Source organism: Cyprinodon variegatus, unplaced genomic scaffold (genome assembly GCF_000732505.1).
Source record: "Cyprinodon variegatus isolate N-32 unplaced genomic scaffold, C_variegatus-1.0 Scaffold123, whole genome shotgun sequence".
Lineage (NCBI taxonomy): Eukaryota > Metazoa > Chordata > Actinopteri > Cyprinodontiformes > Cyprinodontidae > Cyprinodon > Cyprinodon variegatus.
Genome location: NW_015150576.1, coordinates 642,394 through 665,170, shown reverse-complemented (window position 1 = coordinate 665,170; position 22,777 = coordinate 642,394). Strand labels below are relative to the sequence as shown.

The 22,777-nt window shown below is 37.7% G+C and overlaps 1 protein-coding gene across 4 annotated transcripts in view; it reads left to right on the top strand.

Annotated features, from left to right (window-relative positions):
* The window catches only part of pou6f2 (POU class 6 homeobox 2), a 114,967-nt gene that overhangs the window by 18,642 nt on the left and 73,548 nt on the right, over positions 1–22,777 (top strand). For all 4 annotated transcript variants that reach the window (XM_015375662.1, XM_015375659.1, XM_015375661.1 and 1 more), the window contains 2 exons: positions 12,360–12,457; positions 19,716–19,935. In XM_015375662.1, the coding sequence (XP_015231148.1) occupies positions 12,360–12,457; positions 19,716–19,935 (318 nt within the window). The remainder of the gene's footprint in view (positions 1–12,359; positions 12,458–19,715; positions 19,936–22,777) is intronic.

Here is a 22,777-nt window from a genome sequence, read left to right as displayed (position 1 = left end):
GCTCCGCCATATTTTTTTTTCTTCCCCGGGATGACGGCGGCGGCGGATGACGCATTAATCGCGCGACACAACTAATCGATGATGAAATTTGTTGCCAACGCTTTTAAAAGTCGATTTTTATCGATTTTATCGATTCGTTGTTGCAGCCCTAATTAAATGCAATTTTTGCAGTTTTCATCTCTATTTTTTACCTATTTTTTTCACAGTGTTCCTGTTTCTTTCAAGGCTTCAGTATGTTGCTCAGTAAAACCAGGTGTAAATTAACTCCAGCCAACTGGCCAAATATATTGTTAAGATGCTATGTAATACACGAACAAATATTACACTTGTCAAATCCTTTGGAATTACAATTTTGCACGTATTTATATCTTGACAGACTTCAGTTCAATTTTTTCATTATTACTTTGAAATAAATATAAATATCTACCTATCAAATGGTAACTGAACATGTAAAAACAGTTTCTATATGTATAAACATTATAAGAAAGGATCTTTAGAATATAAAAGATGGCATGAAGTATTAAAATATGAAGAATTTAAATATGTAACATTTTATTAAAGATGTATATATTAAATATATATTTTATTAAAGATATATATATAATGTAAGTTAAAATCTATATTATGTATATAACATATTAAAGAATGTAAATTATTAGGAAATTATATATATATATATATATATATATATATATATATATATATATATATATAAGAAAATACTTTTGTTGAATTTATAACTAATAAATATTGACTATATAATAAAACTAAAAGTTGTACAAATTTAAATTTGATGTAAGCTGTAAAATTTTATGACATGAATTATAAAAAAATCAAAATATAAAAGTTGTAATAAAGTCTCTGAATGTTGCAACAAAATATTAACTTTGTAATCTTCATATTACAGTTAAATGCTTAAAATATATATTTTATTCAACATTAAATTAAAAATTGCAACAAAGTGGTATAGAATAAAGCAGAAATTATTTTTGATAAAATATAAGTAATACAGTTGCTTTAGACCAATATTGTGATATAAAGTGTTAAAGAAAGCCGTTAAAGAAATAATGGAAAATGCTCTTTCATTTTTATAGACATAAGCTAAAAATGTTGGTCTTTTGCATTGTTGGTTTGAGCCATAATCCCAGTTTTAGTCATATAAGTTGTTACATTGAAAAAATAGAGCTAGATGATACAGAGTGAGATGGAGGCTTCTTTTCATCCCTTGGTGGTGGGCAGCAGAATCCTATTTACAGCAAATATCATTTAAGTAATTTAGAGGGAAGAGCACTAGAGAAGCAGGCTTCTCCTAAAAGGCTTAGAGCTCTCTAGAGCTAATCTTCATCACAGCGCCCCACCTCCCCTGTTTGCTGTAAAAGGATGAGGGATAATTTGGATTGTTATTTACCTCTTTCATCCCTGAGTTAATCAGGTTGGCATTGCTCTGGGAACAAGGTAGCAGATGTGCTCATGTGCAAAGTGTCCAAAATCCCCTGTGAGGAGGAACACAAAAGCCCTCCTTTCCCCTTCTCTTCATCCATCTTCCTCTTTCCATCATGCCATCCCTCCTTCTTGACCTTTGAAATGGGCATTGCCTCTTCTCACCTATTTACCTCCCTCTGGTCCCTCTTGTGCTTGTGCTGCTTCCAGCTCCACTCCAACATGAAGGGAGAGACAGGTAAGAGCTGAAGCAGCGTACTTTCCTGTCCAAGAGCCTTTTGGTGTTGACCTCTGTCTGTGAGGGAGAGCTGGAGTGTTTGCATGCAGATTTTCTATTTACAGGACACCACTTTCTCTTCCCTCACATTTTAACATATTTGAAGACAATTCATAACTTACTTTTTTTTTTGTTGTTGTTTTTTTTTTACTTACCCATCCTCTGTGTCTTTGCACCGCTGCTTGAAGCTTACCGACTACCTCAGAAATAGTCACAGAACTGCTGAGGTGTAAAATCCTTTTTGTTCAGCACACTCCACGGCACCACCCCTTGTGTAACTCTCTAGCTCCATAATTCCACTTTGTGCCAGAATAATGAATGAGATAGATTTTTCCTCCCTCTGTAATGTCTGTGCCCTTGCGCGGTGAGGAATCAGGTTTTAATGTCAGAGGCCGGAGGGAGATCGCTGTGGCCTCCTCTCCATCTTACCCAGCGCTGCACTCTTAATTAAGGAAATGACAGCTCTCCTTGCACCAGCAGTAGCCATAATGTAGCTAATAGTGTTACAGGCAGACACTCAAAAGTCAGTCTCTGGTGATTTTCTATCCCCAGAATCTCTATTGACCTATCCCAAGCAGCCTCTCCACCTCAGCCTCTAAACAGAGTATTACTTAGGTCCACAGGGAGCCATCTTACTAAGAGCACCTGGAGTTATTGGCAGCAGATTATGCTCTGTGTTATTGTTAAGGGCTTTGGTGGAGGTAATGAAACTGAGCTAAATCACTGGTGATTCGGGCTCTCCTGCATTCTACATAGAGTTAAGTAAATCACTGCAAAGCTCACGCCTCATACTTTCTTTAGCTTGTGTGTAACATTAGGTTGTGCTTTGCCTGATACACATCAATGGCCGTGGAGTGGTCTGTGTCTCTCAGCTTTCTATAATGCAAGGCCCCTTTTTTTTCTTTTTTTCTTTCTTTTTTTTTGTTTTGGCCTAGTGGCATTAGTAAAATCAATGTTTCAGCAATCTGTGACAATTGGTTGTGGTGTATTGATGGGATCAAACTTTGTATGTGATGTGCTTGTTCTCCATATGAGTGGATTCTTTGTGCTCCAGCAGTTCACAAATGCCTGACTATAACTCTCCAAATCTCCAAATGGCAGCCCACAGTTCAGATTTAAACCCAAAGCAAGTTTTCTGTGGACCAATAGCAATTAAGATTGAAATGCTGAACTTTACAGAATCTTAGTGCAGCATTTTTCATCACCTCTGTTTTTATCATAATTTTTTTTCTTTGTTTTGGACCTCTAGCACATTGTTCAAGGACTGAATACAATTGATAATGAAAGGATTATCTTATTTTCATATGGTGTGTGCCAGTCTGAATTTGAAACATCTATTATAAATCAAAACTTTCATTTAAAATCAGTTTATGAAAAAGGAAGATATATGATTCAAAATGTAAATATCTATTTTTTTTTAATTAATACATACATTGCATAAGTAATTCCATCCTTTCTTGAATGTTTAAGGGAGCAATTCTGTGTGAAAGCCTGACCTTGTTGTGCATGTAAATGCTCCATATACTGTTGAATCTGCTCCAATGCCTTGCATTCAAAACAAGGGATAATTATTACGCTCACTCTTAGAATCATCAAAGAGTTGTACACAATGTTCAAACTGTTGAAAAGCTTGAGTGGACAGCATCACCCAAACATCACTGTTCCACACAGCAAAAGTCTAAACATTGTAAAACATATCATAATCAACTATCTGTGGTTTAAAGTTTAGACACAATCAATTGTCTGCTTTCATGACACTATTGTTTAAACAATATTTTTCTAGCACCATTGCTTTTACCAACACAAAATGTTGATGGAGAAGACACCATGAGGTCTTTTGTTCAATTTACCTGATTCGGCACAATTTTGAACCATAAACAAGGAGAACAATTTAGTCAAAACTATAAGCTCCACCCCCTAACCTCCTCCTATCCATCCATCCATTTTCTAGCACGCTTATCCCAAGTGGGGTCGCGAGGGGTGCTGGTGCCTATCTCAAGCAGTCAATGGGCGGAAGGCGGGGTACACCCTGAACAGGTCGCCAGTCCATCGCAGGGCAACACAGAGACAAACAACCATTCACACACACACACACACACACACACACACACACACACTGGAGAAGGACTAGAGAAGCCAATTAACCTAACAGTCATGTTTTTGGACTTTAGGAGGAAGCCAGGGTACCTGGAGAGAACCCATGCATGCTCAGGGAGAACATGCAAACTCAAACATGCAGAAAGACCCTGGGCTGGGAATCAAACCCAGAACCTTCTTGCTGCAAGGCATCAGTGCTACCCACTGCGCCACTGAGCAGCCCTAACCTCCCCCTATTGAGAATCATTTCTCGCAAAAACAAAAGTAATGACAGGATAACTGCCTTGGAGGACTACTCAGTTTCAGGTCTAGATTCAGTCAGAGGGGGTCCCCCAAAGCTCTCCATCTCAAGAAAGCTGGTCCGGGATTTATATTTTGTTTTTTCTATGGTTATTCTTCATTCTATCTCTCTTCTCTTCCTCCTTTTTGACCCTTTTTGGCTGTTTTGCTGTATATGCAGTGACCGCAAGAAAAGTTATGCCAACTTTCCCTTTTTGTCGACCTCCACGGCTCTCTGTTCAGATGTGCCATGCATGCGTTTGGAGAAAACACACTTAATTGGGAAACTTTTTCAGTGGCTGATTAGAAACCGAAATCTTAACAGAATAAATCTCTTTGGCAGAAAAAAACGTCATGTTGAATTTAGGTCTACACTAAAAAATGTGTGGACTCCTGCATATTCACATCAATCAGTAACTTGTTTTAATAAAATGACCCCTTGTGCCATACAATATACCACGTAAAAAAACATGTTTCTTTGAAAGATTAGAATAAACTCAGATAAAGTGCCTTGAAGTGAGAATAAATGTTTTATCTTTTCAAAATGTAAAAGAAGTTAAGAAGGCTCATTTCAATTGGAAAATTGGATTTTTTTTCCTATGGGCTAATCAAATCTGTATTCAGAGATAAAATATTTGAAATTACTTCATCATCCATTTAAAAGTGGACACATTACCCCTATTTGGCTGGACCCCCTTTAATTTCTGAGCTGCTTTGATTATTTTTGGCAGAAATTCAACATGAAGAGATTTTGAACCATAATCATCTTCAGAAATGGTTCATTGATTCATGTCTCTGTGTGAATATAAAAAAGCTGAATGTCTGAATCTTCTGATTAAAACCAACAACAACCTTGTTTCCAACAAAGTTCTACAGTGTTTTAGAGGGGAAGAAGTATAAACACTTCAGGTATCTTAAGGTGACGTTGGATTCTAAATCATCCTTTAGAAAACACTTGCAACTTTACACTTCAATTTACGCAACTTTAGACACATTAGAGCGACACTCACAGGAAATGCCGCAATAACCTCTTTACATTTAGGGATATTGTCTCATATTTAATACTGCATTACCAGTTAGTCATACACAGGGCCCTCCATCCTTAGACCCGTTGAATGGTGCCTATAAAAGAGCACTAAAGATTTTAGACATGAAGCCATTATCTTATCACCACTGTAACATTCTGGATGAATGTAGGTATTTTCATTTGTCAATTTAAAAAAGTTAAAATCTTCCTGTCTAATTCATGAAAGCCATACTTGGTCTGGCCCCTTCACCACTTAAGAACTTTAAGCAGAAATCCTTATTCACAATCACTGTGAGAGGTGATTGTGAACTTATTTTTCACAAGACGTCATGTCACTTCAGGGTTCAGCCTTCTGGAATCCCATGCCTACTTCAGTGAGGGAAAGCACAAGTTTTCAATTTAAAATATGATTCCTAGGCTCTCAAAGATGTGATTGGGGTGCACTATAAATACTATAAATATATAAACAGGCCATGTGAACAATTCATTATCACTTTCAGTGCAATACATCAGTAAGTGCATATACTGTATAATAATGGAATTAGTGCAATATCAATGAGAGCAGCACAATACAAGTAGTTAACTTTTTTGTTTCCTTTTTATAGTTATTTACTTATTGTTTGTCTGTAGAATCTACAATTTACGTTATGTTTAGTGTATGTTGTAAATATCTTATTTGTCTGTGACATCAACCTGCCAGGAGGACTGTAGATGAATATAAGAGTATTTAAATTGTCTAATGTTCATTAATATGCATTGTCTTCTATTTTTTCTAAATACAAACAATACAAAAGTATAAATGGACATGGTTGCATCACACAGTTGCAGCAGATTTGTTAGCTACACATCTTTGATGAAAATCTGTTACTCAACCTCATGTATGTTCAGTGATTTCATCCTGTTTGTAGAAGAAACTAGTTTGCTTAGACCATCAGAAGTTGGATTCACTGTGACCATGGAGGGATGGATATGGTCAGTAACAATGCTTAGGTGGATTACCAAACTAAAAGGACACTGGGCACAAAAAAGGGGCCAAACAGCCTCATTTTTGTACAGTTTTTAGTGAGCTGGGGAAAAATCTAAGCCCCTGTTTTCTTTATTGAATTAATGGGAGTTGTCTAAATAAAAGTTTACTCTTCTGGTGCTGTAGCTTATCTGCTTCAGTGTTTAATGTGTCGTATCAGCAGGTATTCTGTATACCCTGGTAGTGACAGGTAGTTACATAGATTACTGTCTTTTTTTTGTTGTCTCCAACCTCCGATCTCTCACAAAGAATTCCGCTGACTAAATGTTTGATATTTTTCTTTTTGGTTTATTGTCTATATATCTCTAAATTAATAGCCTTTCATACTTCTTTATGTTAAAATCATGTTTTCATGTTACCTGCCATTGCTTTGCAATAACCAATACTGTAATCATTTTACACAGCAAACAATTAGTGATGTAATTAAATTTGATTCTTTAAACCTTTTGAGAATTTGGCATTAGTTATATGGATTACATTTCAAAAGAGAGAGAGAGAAAAAAAAAATGACCGACAGCATCTTAATAGCAAACTCGTGCTCTCAGGCAGACATTTTCAAAAGGCCCATTATAAAAATGGGGGCCGGCTGTTCAGTGTGAATAGCTCAAATCGTTACCAGTCCTCTCTCTCATACATTTGACAACTTACATAATGCATTTCCACTAAAATAGCTTAAGTGTTAAAGCTTCTTTTATGGGCAAAAATTGATTCATAAATGCACTGAGGCGAAAGCTAACGCGAACACAAAGCTTTCAATAACACCATTTCATACAGACTGTCAATGTACGAAGCTGCTGCATTAGAGGAGGTGCCATGCTGATTGCTTTATGAAATCCAGGCTAATTGTTTTGGGCTGCAGTCCTTGGGGCAGGTTGCATTAAGACAGGCCAAATGAAGTCAAATAAATATAGCTCTTTGCACCCCCCCTCCCCATATACACGCCGCATTGAAAGTGGCTCTCCAGTGGCCACTCTGCTGATCAATGAAAGAGAATTTATTTGGTGGATATTGGCAATATTTCCATGACATAAGTCACATGAAATTGGACCTCGTGCTCTGCTATAAATATAATTAGTTCACTTACATAGAGGAGTATTTTCGCTGGAAATGTCATGACGCCGTCAGCCTGATTTTAGACTGACAGCGAGATAAAGACTACTTTCAAGAATTCAAGGCCAAAACATACGTTTATAAGCTAAACCAACTTTATTTCTTCAATACAAATGTCATATTTGGGGTCAGATGTGTTGTTTAAACATGAACTGTTCAAAAAGTTGAACAACTGAATGCTGAAAGAAATGCTCTGTGTGAATATAAGCCTCTGTTGAATGTGCGTCCCCTATTTTTATTATCGTTTGGCCTCTTTGTCCGTCGTTCCTCACGTCAATATTTCCTTTCATTCCATTTTATCCACTTTATGACCTATGTGCAATCCAGGATTCAAAGGAATTCCTTTTGAGCAAAGATTTGATCAAGACATACGCTTTTAACCCCTCTTCTGAACACAGAATTAATCTCCATTTAGAAATACATTAGAAATTCATTCCTGCAGTTATTTTTTAAGACATGAAAGCTTGACATGCGCAAAGATTCTAGTGATAAAAGAGGAATTGAAAAGACTGACTCCCTGGGTGTCTCTGCAGTCAGCTATTAAAGAAATTACACAAATCCTAAGAGGGAAGCTGTGCATGAGAATTTATTTATTATCGATTTTCGTCTCCTGATATAAACATGTTAACTTTACAGATATTTGCAAAGAGATGAAGCCTTCTAAGTTATTGTGAGATGATGTGATGAAAGGCATCAAGCAATCGTTATTTGGTAGGTCTGCTGTTCTGCTTATCAGGTGAAATACATTATTAATGAGCAATATCTTAATAAAAGTCATCGGTCTTACTGTTTGGAGTTTATTGATCATTTATTTTGTCATCTTATTTAATCATTTTGCTAATTGGTTATGTTATTATGGTGTTGGAATAACTACTGCATTTTATATTTACTGAAAAGGCCTCTTTTAAAATGTAATTATGTCTTATTTTCATCACACTATGGAGGCAGCATATTAAAGCACTTTTGATATGGTTTGAAAGTTGACTTACAGCACATTAAAAAATAACGGAAACTTTATTTTTTTTTGCCCAATAGTAAGAAATGAAATGAGAGAATACATCTAATAACATGCACTCCGGTGGAATTGTGTTTAAACATTTCAGAATAAACTTTATTTGTTAAAATATGATTTACTCTTTATAGATTTCTTCTGTTTTTCTTTTTTTTTTTCATTACATTAAGGTCGTGCATGATAAGAAATATTTCTGGATGATATATTGTTCCAGCAATTATTGTGTTAAACAATAATCATGTCATTCCGTTTGAATGCAAAGGGCTTTGAAACTGATTTTGTCTCAGTTTTTCTTTTCAAAATCTCAGCTGGTGTTTCTCTGGCTTGATGCTCCTTAGGGGCAGATACGTGGAGTGTTGGCCTAGTGGTTAGAAGAGTGCGCTTGTGCTCTGAGAAGGTTGAAAGTACCCTGTTTGATCCCCACAGCCTCCACTTTGGATTCCTGAGGAAGACCCTTATCCCCACATTGCTCCCCGGGCGCCACACAATGGCAGCCCACTGCTGCCCAAGGGGATAGGTTAAATGCAGAGAGTGAATTTCCACATTGTGGGACAATAAAGGGATTTACATTTACACATACAAGTGACAAATTTTGTAATCCAGACCCTTTAGTAAAGGGAAAATTATACATAAATAAATTATTGTCTTTATTTAAATCTATCATCATGTTAATAATTGATTTATCACATCGGAACGTTACAAATTGATGAATTATTTTATTTATTAGGGGAAAAAATGTTTTTCAATTCAATCTGATCTTTTGTGAAGAAGTAAATGTCCCATTGGAGGGTTATTGAGCATGAACATGACTTCAATTAGGCCCCCTCAACACCTTCATTTTACTTTTATGTTTTAGCATACCCCAAAGACAACCTGAATTTGATTTTTAGATTTCTCTTTTGAATTTTTCTGCTAAAGTAACAGAATTAATGGATTCTTCAATTGCAATTGATTGTCTTCTAAAGAAGCAAATTAGCCCTTGGTTATCACTCTACCTCAATCATATAGGTGGGATGACTTTTAAGATGCTGTGTTTGTTTTACAGCAGATAATAGGAGACAACATTTAAAAAAAATTCCACTTTTGTCTCCTGGGTCAACAGAATACTGTGTGTTGGCAATGCAATCCAAACAAGGATCTTAACACTCCTGGAGTGGCTTTGGTAGTGGAGTCCCCACTGTTACAAGTTTTCTCCATTTATGGAGGAAGGCTTTCACTGGATGGAAATACAAAGGCTCTGAGATGGCTTTGTGTCCCATGCACTTTGTTCTTATATGTTCTTCTTTTCTCTTTAAATCTGTGACATGATGTGTTGCTATTTAAGATCCTGTAGGCTGCTTCATGTTTATATAAAGCTTCAATCGAAGTATATTAAAACCAACAATATGGTTAATGGCTATTTATTTATGACATACAACCAGGGCAAATATATTTGCACTGGGTTTCAGGTTGTTCTGAAAAGCTTTTCTCTCTTTATAACTAAAATCAATATTTATTTATTCGGGTAATGTTTGTCTGATCATTGCATTCTTTTCTGGTGATTTAAAATATGTTTCCAAACAAAAGCAAAAAAATAAATCTTTAAGGGGAACATTTACCTTTCCTCATCATTTTTATTTATATTCAGCTGAGATTCAATCTCTGATATGTTTGCATTGATCCTGATTCCATTTACTGAGTGCGCAGGGTGGAGCCATGCAGGCACAAAGTTATCTGTAATGGGTAAAATAATTGGTGAAAAGAGACTGGCTTGTCAAAACAGCGCCAGCGTTGTGAGGCTGATAAGCGGGAGGATGCGGACCTTTATCGAGAAGCAGGGCCATCAAGCCAGAGGTAGAAACCAGCTAGAAAAAGCAGGCTTCCCCCCTTGGGCTTTCACATCAGCCATCAAATGCGTAAGGTTCATTTGGTAGGTCACGTCATTCACCAATTATTTGGATTTTATGCAAAGATGAAGTGATTTTAGTTGGCGGAGGGGAGCTTAAATTGTACCATGTAAATATACTTGACATGCAATAAGATCTTTTCGGCAGGACACTGGAAAAGAAAGTTTCTTCTATAAAACGTTTGAACCCAATGGATGGGCTGTATGGTTATGAAAAAAGGAAAAAGAAAACACAATTTCTTCTTTGTATAAAAAAGCACATTGAACATGAGATATATGCTTCTTTCAAAGCTGCGATAAAGCAACTCGACCTCATGGCTGAAATGTGATCTAACTTTTTTCATTTCATTGCTGTCTTCATACACAGTGACAGCTTAGGTATGCATTCATACATTGGGCTTTATTTTATTAACATAAAGGTTAAACTAAGGCCAACAACCTTTGAAACAGGGCAACGCTTTTGAAACAGGAAGGCATCAGTCATTAAAAAAGAATATTTTGTCAACTTTGTTGTTGTAGAAAATTTTAATACAGAGCTATAGATAAAAAGGATTCAAGGGTTAAGAGTTATAACCCAGAGAAAATATGTAATATGTATTAAAGCCCAAATATAAATGCTTTTAAAATCTGTATATAATGCTTTATAAACATATTTATAGCCATGATTTTTAATTAAATAGGGAGAAGATACCTTAAACCTTTTCGCAAATTTTTGAAAAGAGCTGCCCTCTCCATTTAAAAAAAATTTATGCACATGCACAACCCTGTACCCCTCCCAAGAGGGAACACCTATTATACATGTGTGAGAGCGTGCACGAGCCCCTTTCTCCTTGTGCACGCTCTGTTTAAAAGTTGCAGTTTGCATCACTCTTACAAGCTTACTTTCCAAAAGAAGATTTGCAATTTTTTCGCTATGTCAGATTTGCCACTGGTAAGTGAAAATAAGGACGATCACGTAGGACTGCCTAACGTAAACATATCACCAGAATGATTGACAATTAGGAAGACCACTTATTTAGATGATCCACGCGGAAAAGAACATCCTCCACTATACTTTTAATTATTTTAATGTTTAATTGTTTAAAGTGTTTAACTGGTCGCTGTTTAAAATAATTGGATCTTAAACAATATTTAGTTGCACACAATATTTTAGATGGTGGCTGGTCTCAATGGGTCAGCTCTTGATCTTGTGTTCCTCTATCTTTCTTAGCTTACAGTAGTTGTAAGGATCATTGTGGGAACAAAAAGAACTATTGCTAAGAAACTACTAAAGTGCAATTCTGGCCTTTAAGCCCTCTGTTCAAGCGAAATTTCTTAATGGTTACATGCGTTTTACTTTGATTTTGCAATTTTGGAATTAATATTAAAATCGATTGAAGAGTTAAAGAAGTTTGTTTAACATTATTTTCATTTTGAATATATTAAACATGCTAATTCACCCTTCTTGGATTGATATTCCAGTGTAGGTTCCCTCTTTTCCAAAAATAATAAACTGTTGGGCTTTAATATTAAATTCCTTTGCATCGTGAGGAAAAAAAACCCTCCTAAAGTCTATGTGTCTACAGTGAGATATCATGTGATGTTGATATCATGTAGGTAGAAGTTTAAGGGTCAAATCAGCCTCTTGGACCTTTTAGAGCAGCCCAAGCTGGATGCACTGCTGAGAGATTATGTGAGATAGAGATTGCTATGATAACCAATCATCTGTGGCCTTTATTTTCCCTGCAGCCATCAGCAAGCTTATTATCATGTCCCTGTCTGCTCAGCTCCACTCTGCCCTCATAGCAAACAGGTCTAATTGTGTCTCATAGCTGCAGGCTCAGAGCAGAGGGGGGAGTGGGCTCAGATGAGTGATACTCAGCGATGTAAATGGCTGAATAATATGGCCCCAGCGTTTGTGGTGGAGCTCTATCTCTCTGCGGTAATCTAGGCCATCGGGGACCCGCCAGTATGCATCATCCGCCATCAATGACTCTCTCTGCTGGTTGGTAATTTATTCAGTGCTACAGTGGTTATTGATAAAGCACTTAAATACAAATTCCTCCCCCCCTTCCTTGCTGCCCTCTCTACTCAGCGCTGTAATATCACAGCTTGGTATGTGCTCTGTGTTTATCTGCTTATAAAGTCTGTGTTGATCACAGGTTGAATCTTTGTTTACGCTCTAATTTGTGCTTTTTCTGCTCTGCTCTATCCCCGTCTCTCTTTTAGGAGTTCGTGACGGATCAGTTCAGTCTGACGCCAGCAGCAGCCCGTCTGAGCAGAGTCAGCTGGGACAGTCTCACCCTGGATACCCAATGGGCCCACAGGTGAGTGGGAGAATAAAAAGAGAAAGAAACATTGTTGATTGTGATAATATTAATATTAGTTAGATTGCTGCTGTTAAACATGCTTTTGTAAATTTGCTCTTTTACCTAAATCAATGCAGTCAGATATGCTGTTACTCAGGCATAGCTGAGTTTTATCTAACACGTCACAAATCATGAAACCAGCGAGGTGCCAGCTGGAGGTCGAAATGTCACATGTATTGCTTAGAGCACTAACACTGTTTAATTGGTTTATCTCATATAGAGTTAGAAATTAGAATATTTTTAAATAGTTTTTATATTTAAGTTTCTTAGTTCATCAAGTTAAACCCATCAGATCATACAGACAGGTTGATGTTTATTCCTTTCATAATTATGATTAATTTCCCACTTAAAGCTGATTAAAGCTTAACCTTTAAAATGTTTAATACTTCCTTAAGGGTTATTTCCAAGTTGTACCTTTTGATATACACAGGTACTGAATATGAACGAATATAAAGGGACACAACCGTTAATTATTATTATACATTTGGGTTCGGTCATATGTTCATAATCAGAATTAAGTTATATTCAAAATTTTTCATTACATCCAAAAACTTTTTTTTTTTAAAGAAATGGTAAGAAACCAGGCAAGTAATGTGGTTTTGGAAAATGCCGAACACAGACTCATCCAATTAAAAGTTATACAGCCATGACTGGTCAATCTAGAGAATCTGTCTTCACTGCTCGATCCGATCGGCTGCATCCGTTACACCGATGCATTCAACACTTTACATTGTACTTGGTGAAGAAAGGCTTATTCAGTTGCATATGCCATTGAAAACCATCCTATAAAGTTCTTTATTCACTGTTCTTGAGCTAATCTGAAAGCCACATCTAGCTTGGAGATCTGCAGCTATTGACTCTACGGAAAGCTAGCAATCTCTTTAATCTCTGTGTTTCAGTTTCCACTGGCAGCCGCTCTGATTTTAGGTCTAACACTTTGTGGCTGAGTTTCTGTCGATCCCAATCACTGACACTTTGTGGAAATACAACAGACATGGACTGCAAAATTGATAGCAGTGATGGAATTTACCTTGCATGCGGGCTCATATCACGGTACCGCTCTGAACCTGAGCTTCTTAGAGCAACCCATTCCTTCACATATGTTTTTTGAGACTGCATGCCTTTGTGTTTAGGCGTTCTACATATCTGGTCAAAGAGGTGAACAGAAAACTTGAATTCAATGATTTGTAGAGAAGAGCTAATAGTTTTATATAAAGTGCCAATATCTTTTCACATTCTGCTGGAACATCTGAGTCATCAACCATCCATTACAGAGTATAGAGAGATAATGCCAAAAGAAGTCAAAGATACATAGAAGTGGCACTTTCAGAGCCATTAGAGAAAGCCTACAGGTTGAAAGAGTGACGCTTCCTATTAGGCTTCTTTTCTGTGTTCCTATTGAGTGCATGTTGTGTGTGAAACACATAAACAGCCTCAGTGAATGCTACGATGTGAAATGTTAAAATATTTAGTCATCATACATCATCTTCAAATGTAATTGAGCTGCAGCACTAACAAGCTGACAATACAGGCTCTGTCACAACAAGCAGAGAGCAGAGAGCCCCGGCCTCCAGCCTTGTTAATAGCTCAATCAGGCTTTGTCCTATCTGATTGGATTTATTGGCCTGGTGCCCCAGTGATGTTTAATGAACATCTATCTGGTTAGTGTTGCTTCATGTCAGCAGTCAACACACACTCACAGAGCATCTCACGTTCCCCTCACCCTGTTTAATAAGGCTATTCTCTCTGCTCTCAGTGTTGCTCAGTGACAGTCAGCCCTCATCAGGACAGAAAAAAGAGGAAACACTGGACAACAAGAGAGTTGTTGAGTTTAACTAGAGAGGTTTAAATGCTGACAAATCCCCACTTAAAGAGATTGTTTTCTCTTTTGGTTGAATTAATCTGCTTAGGGAGATTTCTTTGATTACCTAGATCTGGTCATATATGCTGTTTTTGATTTAGATAAGAAAAAACTCAAGAGGTAGAAGAGCAGAAGCAAGCAGCACTTACAGTCTTATCCTCAGCAGGCGGCTCTCAGCAGTCACCATCTAATATATTAATGCTGTCAGTACAGTCTGTGAAGCTAACACTTTTCAGAAACAAAAGCGCTCCGCATGCCATACCCAATTCTCCTGCTCCAGGATCAATATGTTGTGATAGATTCTCGCCTCAGAGCCGGATATTGTTCAAACAACCATTATCTGATGGTAGTTTACCCAACATGAATCTACCTTCTTTCTGTTTCCCAATTGCAGTCAGGATGACAAAAGTCTGCTATCTGTGCGATTATGGGCAATTTCTCAGTGCCAGAGCTGCCAAGCAGATGGAGGGGCCTATTCTCCCCTGATGAGCAGAGAGACAGGGTAGAACATCCAGTCCAGAGTGGGGCTGTTTCCTCTTCCAGAGCTCAACGCTAAACCCAGTCTGTGTGTCAGTGGGGCCCCTAGGAGACCACTTCTCAACACTTAGCTGTCAGGTCTTCCAAGCGATGTACAGCAACTTTCCGGTAGCACCTACAGAGAGGACAGCAGAGAGCTTTAAGGCCAAAAGCCAGGAGACGGACGGCTCCTTAATCTAGATTAGCAAAGTTTAGGGTTTTGAGCAAAACGAGACAGAGTTTTCCAAAAGTATAAATACCCACTGAACTTTTTCTCACACATTTTCAGGTTACAACTACAACATTCAAGATATTTCAATGGAGTTTTATCTGAAACAACATTACAAAATAGGACACAACTGATTGTGCACTATGGTCTGTAACTTATACCCCATTTACACTACCCTTACACTACCGGTCCGAGCTCGGATCAGTTAACCAGGCCAAGCTTGGTTCTGACGACCGTTAACACATCACGCTATCTCAGTTCCTCGACTCCTCGCCTCCTAGTGACAATCTGCGGTATTACTGCCAGTACTGAAGGAGGAAATCAAGCAGTTGGTGGAGGTAATGCACCAAAAGTTGTTTGCCAACCGCCATAAAACACAAGAAGAAGAAGACGAAGAAAGAGGGAATCAAGCAAATCAAAATGGCGGCACCCGTCACATTCAGAAAGTTATGCTTGATTATTATTGCTGTACTTCGGTGTTATTATTTAAAATGCCATTACTTCCGGAGGGGCATTACCGCCAACTACTGGAACGGAGTGTGAATCGGGATGTGCAGCCAGACGGAGATGATGCGTTCTGCTTATGCGCTCTTGTTATCAGAGAACCGAGCCAGGGAAAAACCGAGCCGAGCCCACCTCTGGAACTGGTCTGCAGTTAGCTCGGTTCGGTTGTGTCTAGCTCGGTTCAGTTCAGTTTGCTTTCCATTTACACATGATAAGTTATCTTAGTTACTGGGCTCGGACTGGTCTCGGTACGGTTTTTCAAGGGTAGTGTAAATGGGGTATTAGAGATTCACAGCTCATGTAGGACAACCCAGAGGACAACACACATGGCCTTTATAGAAGAGAAAAAAAGTCCATTGCTGAAATAAGCCCCTGAGAAGTCCTGATTGCAGTTTCTTATACTCCAAATAAGGGACACGAGTTTGCCAAAAAAAGGCACTCTGGTTTGAAAAAAACAAAAACAAACCCAAACACACTTCTAAAGGTTGCAAAGATTTAGGACTGGAGCAGAGGTTAACCTTCCAACACTACTGCCCTTTGTGGACTTCTGTTTAAGTTTCTTTTTAAGTTTTCAGTTACACTTTGATTTATGTCGTTCTATCATTGGTTTCTTTTCCATTTTGTGTTATATTTAAGCAGTGTTGTATTTTTTGAGTTACGCTCTGTCCCTCCTTGTCCCAGTCTACTTTCCCTTAGCTCCTTCTAGGTACTTCTGTCTACACCTGCTCTCTATCAGCTAATTAGTCCTCCTATTGTTTCTGTCTCCCATATATATACACCTCCTGGTCAGTTGCTCATTGCTTGATCCTTGTCATTCTTTGGTTTATTCCTCTCTTGTGTCTCCTAGTTTTTTGGTTCTTGAGATTCCTTGTCGATCAGTTCTGGACTTTGGATTATTTTTTTTTTTTTACTTTTTCATTACATTTTTTAAGTAATCTTACCTTCATCATTCTACTCTGCATTTGGGTCCACATTAAGCCTCTTGGACCTACATCCACAAACCCTGACAACAACCGCAACACCAAACAATAGCCTAGAGCTGCAGCGGAAGGATTTAACATATTCATGTGTTATAATAGCCCCAGACCTGAAAATTAAGACCTGAAAATTAACATCCATGAATACTCTCTAGCCAATTAGAATGAGTGAGCAAAAAGTGGGAAAATTGAAGGGGTTTAGAAACTTTGGGTTAGGAATGCTTTTGGATTCAAACTGCAGTAATTCTGTTCTGTCTACGATTGTTGTGGTGTCAGATCTTGATGTGCACATCAGCAGTTATCTAAGCATATGATCACCACCTAAACATTTCTCCTCTGCTTTCTCTTAGCAGCTACCAGCGTCTCTAAAGCCGCCTGTAACAATGAATACATCGGCACTACATCTCATAATTGTCTTTTAATGCTATTCCCTTCTATCTGAGGCTGTCTTTACTGTCAAGCTGGGCGATCTCATTTTGTTTGATACACAGATGAAATGTCTAAGGAGACCCTTTGATTGGGGGCTGTGTCTGTTTGAGATTAAATTTAGTTTTAAAAAAAAGCAAGATTACAAATGTGTCACCCACTGCTAACAAACGCGTCATTTCTGTATCTGTCCCTTTGAGGATTCTTTGAGCCCCCAAATAATTAATTCATTTTTCTAAAGTTAATGGCAAATGCTATTATGTATGCTCTCAGATGCTTCAGATTTGTTATGCACTGCTGTTGTATATCAAAGCAAACGTTGAGTTGAGGAATACTTTACAGTGTTTGTGAGCAATTCTGTCAGCAGCACTCAACCCCTCTTTTTAACAGCTTCATATCAAATGCAACTTTTTATTTGTTTTCTGGGGCCCGAGCTCTCTTTCTGATCACATGCAGGCTGGAGTAGGTGCAAACACTCAGAAATGTGTAAAGTTATCACTGTGACACGCCTGTCTCCCAGGAGCATGTGGTCCTAAGAGTCGACCAGCTCAACATCCTACACAAGGTGCACACACACCATGCAAAACAAAGCAGATAGCTGACAATTGGAGTTAAAGGCTTGTAAACTTTTGTGTGCACAGTGCAACCAGGCATGTTCTGCAATGTCTGAGGCAGCCTACTTTACTGTGAGTGCAATACAAGCTGACATAATGCTTTTATTATTTTATTTCAAACAATTCAATCCCATGTTTACTCTGGGAGTATTGTTGAACTTTGCAATATCACCGCTATGTCCTGTCTTATGTTGCTTGTATGATTACATTTGACATTAACAAATGCTGACATAATTTCAAAAATTTTGCATAGGTTAGACTTAAATATGTTTTCCCTTCATACATCTGTAGATTTTTAACCACCGGGTTAAAGCCCAGATGTCTATAACTGGAAACCCGCTGGTTTGAAGGACACATTTGTAGTGAGCTGTTGGTGGAAAAAGTAGATTATAGAGATTTCTTTGATAACACATCTTTACACGGTTAGGATTCCCAAAACGATTTTACTTTAACTTAGATAAAATGAACAAATCCAAGAGAACTGATGTGTTACAACCCTCTTCAAAAGAGCAAAGTACTGCTGATTTCTTCAAAAGCTCTGCCTATTTCAAGCACATTATTCTGTGTTGCCAGTGATTTTTTTTTCAAAGGGGAAAATGTTCACTGAGTCTCTATGAGATATAAATTCTTTGCTTTCTAACAAAGATGGAGCTCTGTTCTGAGAAAGCAATATTTGACTGCTGACTTGCCCATCTATCCATCAAACACATTCTCCCATATCAAGTAAAAGCTACTTTATTTGGCTAAAGTAGACATTTCTGGTTCAAAATTGCGCTCTTTAATTCAAACTTCAGCAAATTTTTCAGACAAAATAATTTGGAAAAACAGATACTAAGGCCAAAGATTCATATTCTATGCATCACTTTTTGCATAGAAATTCTAACCCCCCAAGACAAAGAATATAAATGCCACCAAAGTGGTCCGTGCCAAGAGATCCTGAGGGGTATCCAGGGCTAAGTATGAACAGTTTAGACAAGAGAATGTGACAGCTAGCTTGGCCTAGACTAACTTAGCCTTATTAAAGCATGGACAGTGAGTAAAGGGAAGCTTGTAGTTGGTGGAGCATTTTTCATCCCCCCCTTAACCAGAGGTTGATGTAGGCTTTTTTGATCCCAGTCGGTCTGAGACATATCAGTTTGAACCGCTTGCTTAAAAGTGCTGACTAAGCAATTCCTGAAGTTCGTGTTGCTCAGCGGTGGAGAATGGGATGACTCGACTGGGATGAGTGTCTGATGGAGTTGTATTAATACCTGAATGTGGGTCTATAATGACAAAAGGTTCACACCAGCATGTGCCATTTGAAACACTTCAACTGCAATAGCTACCATGAGAGGGCAACAACAAGATGGTTTTAAGAAAAATATAGATATCTAAAAAGGCTCACATGAAAATATATATAAAAAAAAGACAGTTACATTATTGTAGCACCTCATTGAACAAATGTATTCTCTATATCTATAAAAAAAATTTATGTGGCATTAAGTTTCAGTTTAGATTCTTCGGTGATCATAATTAATAGAAATGCACCAATCAATTTTTTTCCATCCAGTCTGATAACGATAAGAGGATTGAGAGTGATTGGCGATATCTGATGCAGATTAAGATACTACTGTTGAATAAATCAACCCTATACCATAAAATCTGAGCAAAGGCGTCATAATTGACATTAACATTGTTGAAAAAATATTAAATAATAATCAAAATATTAACACAGTTATAAATCAGTAGCATCATCAGTAGCGTCTGAGTTTGTTCTGTGTAATGAAGTAATCAGCATAACAAATATAAAACTGAAATCGCTAGTTTGCTTTAACTGTATTGCTTTGAAAGGCTTGATAAAATGTAGAAGACTGTTGTTATATGTTTAATGCTGCAGTTATTTAAAGACAAATTGTAATCAAAAATTGGGAACAACCAGCGAGTCTAGTTGTGAAATAATATAACATACTTTTTATGGTCATCAAAACTAAATAAAAGATCTGCTTGGGAAAAATGTCTTGAAAAACTCATTTGTACAAGTTTTAAAGAAATGCCACCAATCTTTGTTCAAAGGCAATTCATGTACAGTATGTCTATGTTTCCTCTGCAGTCTCTCCTGGTGGCCCAGCAATTAGCCAACGCAGTGGGTGGCGTGATGTCCGGGGCGACGCCAGGCATGAACCAGCCCATCCTTATCCCTTTCAATGCAGGCGGACACCTTGGTGGACAGCAGGGCCTGGTGCTCTCCCTGCCCACGGCCAACATCCAGAGCCTGGTGGCTGCTGCCGCTGCAGGGGGAATTATGACGCTCCCTCTCCAGAACCTGCAAGGTGAGCAGTGGTGTCAGAAGTACCCACTTCTGTTACTTAAGTAGAAGTATAGATACTGCAGTTTAAAAACACTCTGGTAAAAGTTGAAGTATCAACTTTACCTCTTTACTCAAGTAAAAAGTGAAAAAGTATGTGCTCCAAAAACTAATTGAAGTATAAAGTAACCTTTAAAAACAACAGCCAGATGTCACTATATGAATTGATTTTTTGACTATTTCGAAAAATTCTTTGAGATAGCGCCAAGGATGAGGGAAGTCTTGTTGGTCTCTGTCTCCATCTCCTGATACGTTCTCGACTGTGTCCGACCTTTCTGACATTTCAACATCTTTTTCTGAATCTGACATTGTAGCATGGCATAGACAATTTGCGTTTGCAGACAACCTGCTTGCTTCTGATGATTTTCTTTAACTAACCAATGAGTTTTTGCGTTATATGACTCATCCAATTACACTAGTTTTACTAGATGTGGAAGGCGCCAATGATCTACATTGGATGCCGCACATATTGTGAAATAAATATTTATAAACATAAAACCAGGAGTAACCAATTAAAAATCTGTCTGAATAAAGAAAATCATCAACCAGTAAAGGTCCGGAGACATTTTTAATGATCTGCTACTTTAAACAGAATTTAATACTGAAATAAAATTAGGTGTTTATGCATTCATGTTATATTGAATTTTTAAATAAATAAAAAATAGAAAATAGAAAATTTTTCCGTTTTAAAATCTAAAGTGTTTTTTGAAGTAGAGAACATCAATCTTTCAGTTTTATATAGACTATTTCCTGATTCACATATTTTATAAAACACCTGAACTGATCGTTATTTTTTTTTTTTTTTCTGGCTTAATGAGAGCAGTGGGCTTTAGGCTGCCCTGCAAGGCTTTAAACCTGGGTTTGATTGGGGACAAAACCATTCTCAAGCACATATCAAGGTGCTCATTTTGAGCCTGGATCCATATTTATTTTTTATTCTGTTCATGTTGGAGAATCCTGCTTCACAGCAGCAGGTTGAGCCAAACATCCTCAAAATGTGCAGCTTCCCCTCCAGTCCGGCCAGGTCAAGATCCTCTATTGCAATCACACCAAAGAGGAAAAAGAATGGCGAGAAAATCTGGTTGGTCAAATTAAAATATAGTAACAAAAGATTGTTAACTACAAATTAGAGCATAATTCTTACATATTTAAAAAAAAAAAAAAAAAAACTAACAGAGTTTATTTAAAGATTGGATGCAAACTATTGGTACTTATACATACCAGGAAGCAGATTTTTCATCTCCATCAGAAACCACACATATGCTGGATGCTGGCGGGGATTTTTTTTATATGTCGTATTAAATTAAGAGTTCATTTCTGCATGTTTTGCTCCTACGAATTTAATGACAATATCGTACATGCTCTCCTCGAGCTCGAAGGAGGAGGAGACGGAGGATGTGGGATTTCTGGGTAACAGGAGAAGCGGCGCAAGTGACGTTTAGATGCTGTCATCCAACAACATGTGGTCATTTATAAATGTTTTAAATTAGGTTGGGTCCAGATTAGCCAGCAGGTGGATCCGGACCGCGGTCCGCTAATTCGTGACTACTGCATTAAACCGAAGCCAAGAGTAACGAGTAACGTTTGTTTTAAAAATGTAAGGAATAGAAAGTATAGATACTTGTGTGAAAATGTAATGAGTAGAAGTCAGAAGTAGGAGGAAAAATAAGTAATGGAGTAAAGTATAGATACCTAAAAAGTGTACTTAAGTAGAGTAACGAAGTATTTGTACTTCGTTACTTGAGACCTCTGAAGTTGAACTCAACAGTAAATGAAACAGTAAATGAACAGTGGTCAGTAAATGACTACAAACCTAAGGAATATTATTTTCTTATTTTACATCAAGATTCATCAAGCATAGACACTAATATGTTGTAACTCAAACAACAAATATTGTTTTGACTAACACTGAAACTTTTTTACACAGTGCTTTGGTCCTGAGCAGGTAAGAAATCTTGAGGGATTTGTATCTCAAAAAGCAACCATCCTGAAATTGCCTTGAGGTATAACCATATTAATTACAGGTCAGCGTTTTGCAGCGCAGTGCAGAAGCACTTTATGCCTCTTTCCCGTACATAGGAGTGCATCGTACTTCACTTTTTTTTATCTCTTTTCCACCTCATCTGTCCATCCACATGGCTGTACTTATCCTTACCTTTTAAACTTTAATGCCCAAGTGTTCTCTTTTGATCATAGTTGTAAATGGTTTTCATTTTAATGTTTAAAACATTGTCTCTTTTATACCATTAGATTGAGAAATGGATGGGGAAACTGTCATTCATGAATCTTAGATGAGAGAGTGGCACTAATGTAAAAAATTTTAAAGCAGTGTGTTTTTAGGAGGCCGATTACAATAATGCCAGTGCTGCACAAAGTGCAGGGAATGTGGCTATCATGTGGGGAAATGGATGGGCAGATGCCCTTAGTGAGGAAATGTGGAGCTAGAAGCCTAATGGACACAAACATGCATAAATAACAACAGCCATCGCTGTGGGCAGAGCTTTTAATAAACCCGCATCTACCCAACAAGCCCTTCAATGTATCCGTCAGCAATGGACGATAATGGGCCCGGCAGGCTATTCTGACTCGCACGTCAACACATCTTCGTTCTTGTCCACGAGGGACAACCCAGAGGCTTCGGCGATCTGATGAACTGATCGACAAACACATCGCCAGGGTGTCAGAACTCTATAACAAACAGCTTTCTGTCAGCCAAGAACAAACCAGAAGAGATCCTGAGCCAGGCGTCCTGATGAAATTCTTCAGCCAGAAGAGATAAGGGGAAAAAATATGTTGTGCAGAAATGC